Here is a 14,811-nt window from a genome sequence, read left to right as displayed (position 1 = left end):
CTGCAACAGACATGCTGGGGCGGTTGTAAGATTTTTATGTTTTTGACAAACCTCACACATTTTGATGTATTCAGCAATGTTATTCCTCATTCCCACCCAGAAAATTTCAGAAACTGCTCTTTGATAAGTCTTCTTTTCCCCTGAGTGACCTCCAGCCGGTGTATCGTGGAATTGTGCTATGATGTTAGGAATCAAAGGAGAATTTGCAGGAATCACTAACCCTCCTTTGTATAGAAGATTATCACTAAAAACTACAAAACCCTTGTGTGAATTCGCATCCAACTCTAAATCCTTCTTGACATGGCTAATAAACTCATCTCGTGTAAGCTCTTCTTTGAGTTTGTCCCAAAATTCCCAGTGCCCTGCACTCATGTTGTCACACGTGACCTCAGGGTGCTTTCGAGATAAAGCATCATCGACCTGATTACTCGCACCCGGTTTGTAATGTATATCGAAGTCAAAACCCATCAATTTCGAGACCCACTTTTGATAATCGCTTCCCACCATTCTTTGTTCCAGTATATACTTCAAATTGGACTGATCTGTGCGAACAATGAATTTCCTCCCAAGAAGATAGGGCCTCCATTTGAGAACTGCCATCACTATTGTTAAGATTTATGGAGTCATGAACAAATTGACAAGTTCCTAAGAGTTCAAGGGCCTATATTGAAACTTTACAATTACTCACGTGTGAAGAAATAATTGTCAAATAATTGTCGGCAGAAGGAATTTTCAACATTGATTTGTTTAATATTTGTTGGACGGTGGAATTGTTTAATATTTCTTTGTTGGACGCACTAAAGAAACTTTCGGTAAACTATTGAACGGTGCAAAGGAATTAGGTGAACGTCACTATCTCTAATGTGAATTGGAAGAAAAGGATTACGGCTATTGTTAATATAAATAGATCTCTTCTTCTTTCAATTGAAGATGTAGAGCGCAACACACAACTCAAGTTCTTATATATACACAGAAAGAAATTAGTGAGGTATTATTTTTGTGCAGAGCCTTAATTTTTGGCAGCCAAAAAATTACGAGTGATATCTTACCGTGAGTGATCAGATTACAAGGGCAGTTTTTAGCCTTGTATGATTGTAATTTTCTTTGGTGTTAATAAAATCCCCTCTCTCTCTCGTTCGCCCGTGGATGTAGGTCAGATTAGACCGAACCACGTTAAATATCGTCTTCAATTTCGTTTGCAATTTTTTCAGTAATTTCCGCGAGTTTTGCCGAAATCGTTATATCAATTTTTTCGGAAGTGCTTAACTTGTTTTGTTGCATTCCCAACAAACTGGTATCAGAGCTATGGTTGAAGATGGGAAAGTTAAGATCGAAAAATTTGATGGTCAAGATTTCGGTTTCTGGAAAATGCAAATTGAAGATTATCTCTACCAGAAGAAGTTACACCAACCTTTGTCTAAAGACAAACCCGAAGAGATGACGCAGGAGGAATGGGACTTATTAGATCGGCAGGCACTCGGAGTGATAAGGTTATCATTGGCAAAGAATGTAGCTTACAATATTGTCAATGTGAAGACAACCTACAGTCTGATAAATGCGCTGTCTAATATGTACGAAAAACCTTCAGCGGCAAATAAGGTTTTCTTGATCCGGCAACTTGTAAATCTAAAGATGAAGGAGGGTAGCTCGGTGACAGACCACGTGAACGAATTCAACTCAATAATATCAAGATTGATATCTGTTGATATTGGATTTGAAGATGAGGTCATGACGTTGCTACTATTATCATCGTTACCCGATAGTTGGTCCGGCACAGTAACGGCCGTTAGCAGTTCAGCCGGAGGTGCCAAGCTATCATTCGAAGGTATTCGCGATTTAATCCTTGGTGAGGATGTGCGCAGAAGAAGTGCCGGAGAAGCTTCCAGTAGTCTTCTAAGTACTGAAGACAGAGGAAGAAAGACCAACAGAGGAAGTGGTGGTAGAGGAAGATCGAAGTCAAGAAAGAGAGGTCAGTCGAAGAACAGGAAAGATATTACCTGTTGGAACTGTAATGAGAAAGGTCATTTCAGAAATCAGTGCCCAAAGCCTTCGGCAGACAAAGTCAAGAAGGAAGTAAATATGGCAGCAGATTCTGAAGATGATGCACTCATTTGTTGTGTTGAAAACTCAACTGAATCCTGGATCATGGATTCTGGTGCGTCGTTTCATGCTAGTCATTCCAGAGAAGTAATGCATAATTTTAAGCAGTACAAAGGAAAAGTCAGATTAACAGATAACAAGAGCCTGGATATTACTGGAGTTGGGGATGTGGTCCTCAAGACAACTTTGGGTACGAAGTGGACTTTGAAGAATGTCAAGTTCATTCCAGACTTGAAGAGGATGTTAATATCTGTGGGGCAGCTTGATGATGAAGGTCACCATGTTACATTTGGTGATCATCAGTGGAAAGTGACAAAGGGAAACTTAGTTGTTGCTAGAGGTCAGAAGCGGGGTACACTTTATATGGTGGAAGTTTCTGATACTGAAGCACATGCTGTTGAAGAAGTTGGGACATCTACTCTATGGCACCAAAGACTTGGCCATATGAGTGAGAAGGGAATGAAGATGCTAGCCTCCAAAGGAAGAATTCCAGATCTGAAGACTGTAACAGTTGATTTCTGTGAGCCATGTGTTCTTGGTAAACAGAAGAAAGTTACTTTCGTGAAGACTGGTCGTCCTCCCAAGTCCGGGAAGTTGGAGCTAGTACATTCAGATGTTTATGGTCCCACTTCAGTTTCTTCAGTGGGGGGGTCCCGATATTACGTTACTTTCATTGACGACTGCACAAGGAAAGTTTGGGTTCATTTCTTGAAGCATAAGTCTGAAGTTTTCAGCACATTCAAGAAATGGAAAGCTATTGTAGAAAATGAAACAAACTTGATCAAGTGTTTCAGATCAGACAATGGGGGCGAATACAATAGCAAAGAATTTGTTGATTATTGTGCTGACCAAGGAATCAGAATGCAGAAGACGGTTCCGGAGACACCTCAGCAAAATGGAGTAGCTGAGAGGATGAACAGAACATTGAATGAGAGGGCTAAAAGCATGAGACTGCATGCAGGTTTACCCAAGATGTTTTGGGCAGATTCGGTCAACACAGCTGCATATTTAATCAACAGAGGACCCTCAGTTCCCATAGGGTTCAAGATTCCAGAAGAGGAATGGCAAGGTCGGGAGATTTTGCTCAAACACTTGAAGGTATTTGGTTGTGTCTCGTATGTCAAAATCAAAGACTCGGAGAGAGACAAGCTAGAGGCAAAGGCAAGAAAGTGCACCTTTATAGGTTACGGGTTGGATGACATGGGGTACCGCTTCTGGGATAATGAGAATAAGAAAGTTATCAGAAGTCGGGATGTGGTGTTCAACGAGAATGCTCTATACAAGGATGAACTTGCAAAAAAGCTCCAATGGTGACAAGCAACCAGAAAAGAAGGATCAAGTTGAGTTAGAAGAAATCTCAGACGATGACGTTGTAAAACCTATTAGTACTCCAGAGATAGGTGAAAGTTCAAGAAGCAGTGGGAGCTCTGATGTATCTGGAGATAGTGGGAGCACAGTGGATAGTAGTTCAGAAGATGAGGTTGCAGATGATGCAGAAACCGAAACTCCTATTATTCGTAGATCCACTAGATCACGAAGACCTCCAGTAAGGTATTCTCCTTCAGCTAATTACTTGCTGTTGACTGAGAATGGTGAACCTGAATCTTATCCAGAGGCCTTAAGGATGAAAGATTCCATACAGTGGAAGACGGCTATGGAAGACGAGTTGAGCTCACTTGATAAGAACCATACTTGGTCCTTGGTCAAGCTCCCGACAGGGAAGAAAGCACTGCAGAACAAATGGGTGTTTCGGGTCAAAGATGAGATTGATGGCACTAAAAGATACAAGGCCAGATTGGTAGTAAAGGGTTTCCAACAAAAGAGGGGTGTTGACTACAACGAGATATTCTCCCCAGTTGTGAAGATGACTACAATCAGAATGGTCTTGGGAATTGTAGCCTCTGAAGATCTCCATCTAGAGTAGCTAGATGTGAAGACAGCTTTTCTCCATGGTGACCTGGAAGAAGACATCTACATGGCACAACCAGAGGGTTTCCCAACAGTTTGCAAGGAAAACCTGGTGTGCAAATTAAAGAAAAGTCTGTATGGATTGAAGCAAGCTCCAAGACAGTGGTACTTGAAGTTTGATAGCTTCATGCAGAGGAGTGGGTATCACAGATGTGAGATGGATTACTGTTGTTACTTGAAGAAATTCAACTCCTCATACATCATCCTTTTATTGTATGTTGATGACATGTTGATAGCTGGGTCCGACATGCAGGAAATCAACAAGCTTAAGAAGCAGTTGTCCAGAGAGTTCGAGATGAAGGACCTAGGGGCTGCTAAGCAGATATTGGGCATGAGCATAGCCAGGAACAGAGTTACCGGTACATTAAAACTTTCACAAGCTAAGTACATCAAGAAAGTTTTAGAAAAGTTCAGCATGGCAGATGCTAAAGCCAGAAGTACACCTTTGGGAAGTCAGTTGAGACTCTCAAAGAAGCAATCCCCAAAGACGGAAGAAGACAAGAACCAGATGACTAAAGTTCCCTACGCATCTGCAGTTGGTAGCTTGATGTATGCTATGGTATGCACCAGACCAGACATTGCTCATGCAGTGGGAGTTGTGAGCAGGTTCATGTCAAATCCAGGAAAAGAGCATTGGGAGGGAGTAAAGTGGTTGTTACGCTACTTGAAAGGAACATCTGAGGTTGCCCTATGTTTCAGAAGAAAGGGTGTGATCTTGGAAGGGTTCGCCGATGCTGATTTGGGTGGATGTGTGGATTCAGGAAAGAGCACAACAGGTTATGTGTTCACAATTGGAGGTACATCAATCAGTTGGATGTCCAGGTTACAAAAGAGTGTTGCTCTCTCAACCACAGAAGCAGAGTATATGGCTATTGCAGAAGCAGCCAAAGAGCTCATATGGTTGAAGAACTTTCTATCAGAACTTGGAATGTATCAGGAGGATTGTGTATTGCATTGTGACAACCAGAGTGCAGTTTACTTGGCAAAGAATCCAGTGTTTCATAGTAGAACGAAACACATTCAGATGAGGTACCATTTCATTCGAGAATTAATTAATGATGGAACTCTAAATCTGAAGAAAATCCTTGGAACGAAGAATCCAGCAGATATGCTCACCAAGGTGGTTACCACTGAAAAGTTGAAGCTTTGTATGGCTTCAACTGGCCTTTCAGAAGTTTGAGAAAAGGCATGGCAGAGAACGAGAGAGAGAGAGAGAGAGAGAGAGAGAGAGAGAGAGAGAGAGTGTGTGTGTGACTAAGGAATGTCGCAAAGTTTTGGATGGCAGAGAAAAGCGAAGTTGTTCAAGCCTCCAAGTGGGAGATTGTTAAGATTTATGGAGTCATGAACAAATTGACAAGTTCCTAAGAGTTCAAGGGCCTATATTGAAACTTTACAATTACTCACGTGTGAAGAAATAATTGTCAAATAATTGTCGGCAGAAGGAATTTTCAACATTGATTTGTTTAATATTTGTTGGACGGTGGAATTGTTTAATATTTCTTTGTTGGACGCACTAAAGAAACTTTCGGTAAACTATTGAACGGTGCAAAGGAATTAGGTGAACGTCACTATCTCTAATGTGAATTGGAAGAAAAGGATTACGGCTATTGTTAATATAAATAGATCTCTTCTTCTTTCAATTGAAGATGTAGAGCGCAACACACAACTCAAGTTCTTATATATACACAGAAAGAAATTAGTGAGGTATTATTTTTGTGCAGAGCCTTAATTTTTGGCAGCCAAAAAATTACGAGTGATATCTTACAGTGAGTGATCAGATTACAAGGGCAGTTTTTAGCCTTGTATGATTGTAATTTTCTTTGGTGTTAATAAAATCCCCTCTCTCTCGTTCGACCGTGGATGTAGGTCAGATTAGACCGAACCACGTTAAATATCGTGTTCAATTTCGTTTGCAATTTTTTCAGTAATTTCCGCGAGTTTTGCCGAAATCGTTATATCAATTTTTTCGGAAGTGCTTAACTTGTTTTGTTGCATTCCCAACAACTATTGCCATCAGTTCCTTCTCATATATTGATTTGAGCCTTGCCTTTGTTCCCAAAGTGGAGCTGTAGTAAGCTATGGGACAGTTTTCCTGCATTAACACCGCTCCCAACCCAAAGCCTGATGCATCCGTCTCCAACACAAAGGTCTTTTGGAAATCTGGCATGGCAAGCACCGAAACAGTCATCATTGCCTTCTTCAAGCCTTGAAAGGCCTTCTCAGCTTCTTGGTTCCACCCGAATTTATCTTTCTTGAGTTGCTCCGTAAGTGTTGTTGCAATGTTGGCATAACCTCTTACAAACTTCTGGTAATACCATGTGAGTCCTAAAAACCCCCGAAGCTCCTTGATATTCTTAGGCGTAGGCCAATCTATCATTGCTCGAATCTTCTTCTCTTCAGCTGATACCCCGTCTGCAGATATATCATGACCCAAGTATGACAATTTCCTTTGTCCAAATTCGCATTTCTTGTGATTCATAAAAAGCTTGTGTTCACGCAAATTTTCCAAGGTTGTCTTGAGATGGATTATGTGTGATCCTTCGTCCCGGCTATATATGAGAATATCATTAAAAAAGACCAAAATGAACTTCCGTAAGAAGGGTCGGAAGACTTCATTCATCAACGATTGAAAGGTAGCGGGGGCATTGGTAAGGCCAAACGGCATGACTTTGAATTCGTAATGTCCTTCATGGGTCCGGAACGTTGTTTTGTGCACATCCTCAGCTTTCACCCTAATTTGATGATAACAGGATCGCAGGTCCAATTTGATGAAAACGGTAGCTCCGTGTAGTTCGTCCAAGAGTTCATCGATCACTGGTATAGGAAATTTATCGGGCACCGTGACCCTGTTTAGTGCTCGATAATCCACACAAAATCGCCATGAATTATCTTTTTTTCTTTTTAACGAGGATCACCGGGCTAGAGAAGGGACTGTTACTGGGTTGGATAATATTGGCTGCCATCATCTCGGAGATCATTCTCTCTATCTCATCTTCCTGAAAGTGGGGGTATCGATAGGGTCTAAAGCTGACAGGGGACGAACCTTCCTTTAGAATGATTTGGTGTTGTAATTCACGTTCAGGCGGAAGTCCTGTGGGTTCTTGGAAGACATCTCTAAATTCTTCTAACACCTGTGCTAGGAAGGTAGGAACCTCCTTCATATTTTTCTCCTCCACCACTATGTTTCTCATCTCAATTAACATCCCACAGGAGTTCTTGCTCAACTCTTTTGACATGGCTCTTAAAGAAATTAGTGATCTTCCGAGAGAACGATCACCTGTGAGCTTGATTCGTTGGCCTCCCACCTCAAATTCCATGGTTTGTTCTTTCCAATCAGTTTGAGTAGTCCCAAGTGTTTCCAACCATTTCATACTCAATATGACATCTAAGCTTCCAAGTCGTAGGGGAAGGAATTCTTCCACCACATCGATTGAGTCAAGCTGGAGTAACACTCCTCGACAAACTCCCTGGCTTGGTTCGCTATCCCCGGTTCCCATCTGTAAGCCATATGGTTCCGTTTCTTGTACATGAAGCCCTAATGAAATCACCAAACTTCTGATATGAAATTGTGGGTGGCCCAGGGGTCAATTAACGTGACCACCAACCGGTTCATTATAACCCCCCGGATCTTCATTGTTCGTGGGGAGGTTAAGCCGGCTACTGAGTTTAGCGAGACTTCCACTTCTAGGTTGACTTCTGCCGAATCAAGGGTTGCGGGGTCTTTTTTTCGAGTTCTTCACCTTTCTCAGTGCCCAATTCCGGAGGGGCGGCGTCGTCTTCCACCAAGATGACGTTCACTTGGGTCTTGCACTGATGTCCTCGGAACCATCTCTCGTCGCATCTATAACAGACCCCACGATTCCTTTTATCTTGTATTTGAGCTTGTGTGAGTGAACGGTGTTGGCGCATATTTCCCCCGATGCGCTCAGGTATTGCGAGGGTGGTGGTTGACGAATTACCCCCAATCCCCTTTTTGCCCAATTGAAGAGTTCGGTTCGCCAAGGCTCCGAATCCGCTTGCCAATAATGCCCGATTTCTTTCCTCTATTTGCTAGGCTCAATCAATCGCCCGACCCAAGTCCGTAGGAGTCCACATCCTCAGTTCACTTTTTATGTGGTCCTGCAGCCCATTGATGAAATTGCCTAGCGCGACCCGTTCCGTCACCCCCTCCAATGGAGCCGATAACTCGATAAATCATCGGACGTATTCGTCCGTCGTCCCTGTTTTTTTAACGCCGCCCATTGCTCGTACAGGTCGCCACCATGAATTGGTCGGAACCTGTTCAGGAACAACTCCTTGAGCTCCTCCCAAGTGTTCAATACCTTTCGTTGATTTGACCACCGGTACCATGCTAAGGCGTCTCCACTGAGGCAGAGGACCGCAGCTGTGATCTTTTCCTCATCCAGTAACTGATAAATCGCGAAGCAACATTCTGCTTGAAGAACCCATCCATCGGGGTCAGTCCCGTCAAACGCCGACATGTCAATCTTACGGTGTCGATACTCGTATCTTCCCCCGCCTCTGTCGTTACCGTTCTGATAGAGAGTCCCAAAAACTAGGTATGGTCCACCAGGGCCGCCTGGACCAGAACCGCCTTGTCCCGACCCCCATTGGCTTGAGCCACCAGATCCGGAATCCATGATTACAGAGCTGGCCACCCCTTTGTTTTTGTTCAACGTTGTTCTAATGGAAGTGTTGATGCCAGGAGTAACGATACCTGAATTAGAACCGAGTGAGTGCCCCCTCCCAGCCCCAGTAAGGATGTCAAGTCGCTTCAACACCTTCTCCATGGGCGACTTTTGTTCATCTTGCCCTTGGATCAACGAGTCCATTCTCATCTTCATCTCCTGGATATCTGTTCCATGAGAATGAAGTTGGATCTGCATCACCCCCACTTGTTCCTCCACCTTCTTCACAACAACCACCTCTTTTAAAGCTCCTCCCATTGAATCTTAACGCTCTGATACCAATTGATAAGCTTTGAATAAGGATAACTCACAAAGACACGTAAACTCAAGAATTCGTATGATTGATGATAGTTCTCTCACAATTATAGAGGTGAGAGTCTCTCCAAAGTTCATAAGAACAATTACAAAATTCTCGATAAACAGCCCTACACCCCAAACAAGCTTAAATACTCTCCTATGGGAATAAACCTCAAAATAGGGACCACTGGGACCACAACGCAACTGAAGAATCCCCACGATTACAGCAGTACAACAAAATTAGTGCTAGGTCATAACCACCTGAAGGAATAACAGAAACAAAAGGATAAAGCAAAAAAGGTAAAATAGACAATTCGCCATGCTTTATTATTTATTGACCTTTCTACCCCCCTGCTGTAAACTAGAATTTCTTGAGGCTTATCATAACCCTCTTGAAATGGACACTTGGTGCACGTCCATATAATGTTTCGTTGAATAATATCGATTGATTGAGGATGTTGATAACGTTGTTGGAATTGGCGATATTAAAGAATGCATACCAAAACTATAAATCTTGCGATGCTACCGCTTCAAGCATAATGGTCGGCTACTCATGATCACCCATTTATGTATTGATCTTGTCATGTTGTTAGGCAATTCCTCCAAGCCTAATGTGTAAAATCATTGTTGCCTAACATTCTAGGAAATCAATGTTTGGATTCACGTGTCGTGTACAAAAGTTGGATGTCATTGACAGTCGATTTATACAAATATTCCTGTCCATATAATTGAATACGACATGCATAAAACTTTTCGAGACTTTTATGTAAAATTATTTCGGACATATTTAAGTACTCATCATGCACGCCAGGATCTGTACCACATGCTAGTTAACGTATTGCGAATATCCCTATTTGTAATAGAATAAAACCCCTTTCGTCTCTCGCATCGTAGGATAATCTAAAAAATTAAAATTCTCATGCCATATCATAAAAACAAGTTACTCAAAATTTTTAAATTGATTTTATAAAAATCTAAAAGGAAATTAAATAAACTAACCATAATGTGACGTATATTTAATAAAAATAACCAAAAGGTTGTTTTGGTAAAATAACAAACAAGTATGGAACGGTGGAATGAAGTATTTCAACAACAAAAAATATTTTTTCTGATGGAATATACATTTCGAATTGACATTACAGATTCTGGATTTCAGATTGAAATTTCAGAGTTCGAAAAAAGAAAACTGGAATTTCAAGAACAAGTCTGAAATCTGATTAATAATTTTGGAATTTCGAGAAAAGATTTAGTGTTTTTTTACTAAAATCTAACAAACAGTTAACAAAAATAGTAAATATGAAGTGTATAGGATATTAGATTTTAAATTTAGAAATTTGGTTGATAATCAGTATATTACACACTTCCAAAATAAGAAATTTTGTTGATAATCAGTATATTACACACTTCGAAATAGAGATTTCAAACATAAATAGACATTTCTTTGAAAAAAAAAATAAATAAATAAATTTAAAGATCAAATCTAAAATAGGCATTTGAAAGAAATTTATCATTTTTCAAAATAGAAAATAATTATAATAATCTTTTTTTTTCTAAGTTTTTTACAAAATAGCAGAAATAAAAAATCTCTAAATAACCACAATTTTTGCTTCTATATCTACGAAAATAAACAAAAAAAACGCAAGCCGCAGTTATTTTCTTAGATGTGGCCTACTAAAATTGAGGCTATTTTAGGTATTTTTCATATATTTTTTTATATTTTATAAAAAAAAACCTTATTTATGGCAATTTTTTTCTTTTCAAAAACCTAAAAAAATTATTTATTCTCTTTAAAAAATGAATTTCCCAAAATCTAAAATATAAAATTTTGTGTAAAGTTCACTGCCAAAAATTGCGACATCGACTTTCAGCCGTCAGATTACTGACACTTGTTCAATTACGATAATACCCTTTGAGTGCCACCTTTATTACAAAAACCTCCATCTAAAAAACCAGCCCACCCAAGTAGAAGGTATAGCCTGATCGTGTTCTGTACCTATCTTCCCCCAACAATGGCGACCAGTCTGGTCCGTCGAGCTCTCTCTAGGGTTCATTCGTCTCCGGCCGCGAAGCTTTTTCTCTACCGAGCACATGCATCGGAGCCTCAAAATCAACAAGCGAAGCCAGTCGCCCAATCTTCACATAGTCTCAAGAACTTTCAAATCTACCGATGGAATCCTGACAATCCAGGAAAACCAGAGCTCCAAAACTACCAGATCGACCTTAAGGAGTGTGGTCCTATGGTCCTAGATGCACTGATTAAGATCAAGAACGAGATCGATCCTACCTTGACGTTCCGTCGGTCGTGCCGTGAAGGAATCTGCGGTTCCTGTGCTATGAACATCGATGGATGTAACGGACTTGCTTGTTTGACGAAGATTCCGTCGGGAGATGCGACGATGATTACGCCTTTGCCGCATATGTTTGTGATTAAGGATCTGGTGGTGGATATGACGAATTTCTACAATCAATATAAGAGTATTGAGCCGTGGTTGAAGAGAAAGTCTCCGGCGCCGATTGGTTGGGTAGGGAAAGAGATTTATCAGAGTAAGGATGATAGGGCGAAGCTCGATGGGATGTATGAATGCATATTGTGTGCTTGCTGTAACACATCGTGCCCTAGCTATTGGTGGAATCCTGAGTCTTACCTTGGTCCCGCTGCTCTTCTTCACGCTAATCGGTATAATCTTCCACGTCTCTATTCATATCTGTTGCATTGCATACAGTTAGTTGCCAGATTACTTTAAACTTAAACTCCAATTCTTATGATGTTAGATAGTTTGTGTTCTTCTTCATTGTTTTAGTTTGGATCCCATTTTGATTTCTGATTCTTTCAGTTGGATAATCCTAATATGCATTTCTTGTAAATTACATGCTTACTTCTGAATAGTATAGTAATCTGGGAAAGCTGCTGATGCGTTTAATCACTCAGGACCTCTATCAATGCTTTTGATTTCAGAAACCTCATATCCAAATTCCAAAATCATCATCATGTTAAACTAATTAGGAGAATCCAAGATTATTTGGCTGTTGTTCTGCAAAAATGTCACAATCTTTTGCATATGGTGTTCCATTGATACATTATGTAACTGTTGCAATGATTGTTTTAAATTATAATCAGGTGGATCATGGATAGTCGTGATGAATATACACAAGAGCGTCTAGATGCAGTAAATGATGAATTCAAGTTGTATCGCTGCCATACAATTTTGAATTGTGCTCGTGCATGCCCTAAGGGGCTCAACCCTGGGAAGCAAATCCAGAACATCAAGAGTCTTGAAAGCTAAGTGCTTTTTTTTCCTTTAAAATTTATAGGGAGAATGATGGTTGTTATCCCTATTTTAATTCTGGGATTATGTTAGAACATCTTTGTAAACCTTTTGTTTTGTTGGAAATAATTGGTGAACATGTTTGTACCTTGCCATGGATTCTGGTTTTAATATCTGAATCCTCTGATAAAGCCACTTTTTTTTTTTTTTTTTAACAAATCTGGTTGTCCTGAATCCTGATTGATCCAAACCAGAAAGAGAGGTGGTGTTTGGATGTGTGTATCATATTGCAATTGTAATGTTGGAAATTCTACATTACACATCGCATGAAATGATGCACAACATAGTCCGTAATTCAAGATTTGACTAGACTCTTTTTGCAACATATTATGTGTCAAGTTTGTCTCTTCTTCTCTTTATCGTTACAAGACTGGTTTTCTGAAGTGTCATTTCTCTTTGCATTTCCTGTTGATGGATATTGATGGATGCTCTGAAACCCTACCTTGCTTGATTAAATATTTTTTTTTTATGTGTAAGATAGCTTTTCCAAGAAAGTTACATTCTCGATTTATGTTCGCATGATAGTTTTGATTGTTTTTAGGATTCTTTTTTGTAAGTTTATAAAAAGGCCATTATGATATGTTTTGTATTTATCACCCCCACCCACACAGTTGATATTTTTTTCAAGAAAGAAACTTGTAACTTTCTTCAGTGTAATCGAAATTCGTATATCGTCTTGTGGTTTTGCTGCAAAGGTTTCCTCTCTACTTCGTCACTCTGTTTTATGATTTTATGTGATCCAACTATCCATTGTATTACAAGTGGTATCAAAGACATTCATTCTAAAACGCAGACTTAATTTATCACTAAACCCCAGTAGGGTTCTTCCATCGACTTTCATTAACCTTGCAAAGTGATCTTCTTATACTCGCTCATCCTAAACCCAAGTTGATTTTTTCCACTTGAACTTATTTAATTCCTAAATGATTTTTTCTCAAAAAAAAAAAATGTTCCCTATAATCGATTCTCATAAACCTTTTGTAGGGTTATAATAGATTTTCCCCATGGCTTCCATGTATCTTTAGCTTGTGGATCTTGAAACCATGTTTTTTCTATGGCAACTTGGCAAGTGAAGATATGATCTCTATTGACTCAAGTTGACTATGATAATAATTTGGATTCCCATGGAAGTAGAGCTCAAACTACTAGGATTGAAGATGAGAAAAGGAAGGATTAGAAAGCCTTAACTCAAATTCAGCTTCACCTACAAAACAATTTTGAAGGAAAAGATTGTTGTTGCAATATGGTTTAGGCTTGAATCTATTTTCATTAAGAAGAATCTCACAAACAAGATGCATTTGGAACAAAAGTTATTCCTTCATAAACTGCAAGAAGATGGAGATTTGTTTACCCACATATTTGAGTTCAAAGTAACCGTGTCTCACTTGGCTACTATGTAAATCAAATATGATGAGGAAAATCTATGATTAATTGATTGAGGTTCTCTTCTGAACTCTTATTCCAATCTCAGTGACATTATCTTCCATAGCTATGATAGTCTTACTTTGAATGCAACTATGGAGCCTTGTACTCCAAGGAAAAAGATGAAGCACATGGTTTCTTCCAATGAGTCAAGAAGCTCTTATGGTGAAGGTATGAGATCGATACAATGAAAAGGGTTCCCAAGGCAAGAAAAGGCGTTTTAAATTATGGGGTATATGCAAGACTTGCAAGCATTGAATGAAAAATGGTCATAAGATTTCACAGTGCTATACATTGCAAAATAAATAGGAAATAAAAGACTTAAAGAAAGATGAAGATCGATATGCTAATTTTATTCGTGACAACAACAATAATTATGATGGTCAAATTCTTGCATATGTTTTCATTGTGTCGACATCAACAATATTGGGTTCTTGATTTGGTTTGTATTTATCACATTTGTCCTCATAAAGATTGGTTTCCTATATTTGAATCAATTCATAATGTCAGATCAGTTCTTGGATTTAATGACTCCTAATGCAAGCTTGAAGATATCAGTTCCATTCACAACAAGATCTACAATACCATTCGAACTTACCTTTGGTTTATTCCTAAGATGAAGAAAAATATCATATCCTTTAATGTTTTCGATGACAAAGGGTATACATATACAAGAGGAGGTGATATCTCGAAGATCTCAAAGGGTTTAATGGTTGTTATTAAGGCTAATCTATGGAAATTTGACGGCGTATACCATGTTCGGGTAAATCTGACGATGTATACCATGATTAGGTAACCATTACTACTAGACATGTGACTTGTACTACCTCTCTGCTTGTCCATACAACAAGATCAATAAAAAAAGAGAAACCCTTCTTAAAAATCCATCAAATCGGGAGATCTTTAGACCTTGGAATTTCGACCACTTATGATCTAGTTTTGTCTACCACATCTTCAGAAACTGATGTAATTAAGTTTTGGCACTACCAACTAGGTCATATGACTGAGCT

General features: G+C 39.5%; 2 protein-coding genes and 1 pseudogene across 2 annotated transcripts; 1 reads left to right on the top strand and 2 right to left on the bottom strand.

The window, feature by feature from the left end:
• Positions 1-6,025: 6,025 nt before the first annotated feature.
• LOC145107177 (putative mitochondrial protein AtMg00860 pseudogene) lies at positions 6,026-6,733 on the bottom strand (annotated as a pseudogene).
• Positions 6,734-6,953: 220 nt separating this feature from the next.
• On the bottom strand, positions 6,954-7,565 carry LOC145107176 (uncharacterized). Its single transcript, XM_079044028.1, has one exon. It carries the CDS (start codon positions 7,563-7,565, stop codon positions 6,954-6,956), a length of 612 nt encoding a protein of 203 aa, XP_078900154.1.
• Positions 7,566-11,002: 3,437 nt separating this feature from the next.
• Positions 11,003-12,474, top strand: LOC145109543 (succinate dehydrogenase [ubiquinone] iron-sulfur subunit 2, mitochondrial-like). The gene is made up of 2 exons (XM_079046724.1): positions 11,003-11,730; positions 12,172-12,474. The coding sequence occupies exons 1-2, from the start codon at positions 11,063-11,065 to the stop codon at positions 12,335-12,337; spliced, it is 834 nt and encodes a 277-aa protein (XP_078902850.1). The 5' UTR covers positions 11,003-11,062; the 3' UTR covers positions 12,338-12,474.
• The last annotated feature ends 2,337 nt before the right edge of the window (positions 12,475-14,811 follow it).

This window comes from Lactuca virosa, chromosome 4 (genome assembly GCF_052849685.1).
Source record: "Lactuca virosa cultivar CGN04683 chromosome 4, Lactuca_virosa_CGN04683_v6, whole genome shotgun sequence".
NCBI lineage: Eukaryota > Viridiplantae > Streptophyta > Magnoliopsida > Asterales > Asteraceae > Lactuca > Lactuca virosa.
This window is presented reverse-complemented; position numbering and strand designations above follow the sequence as displayed.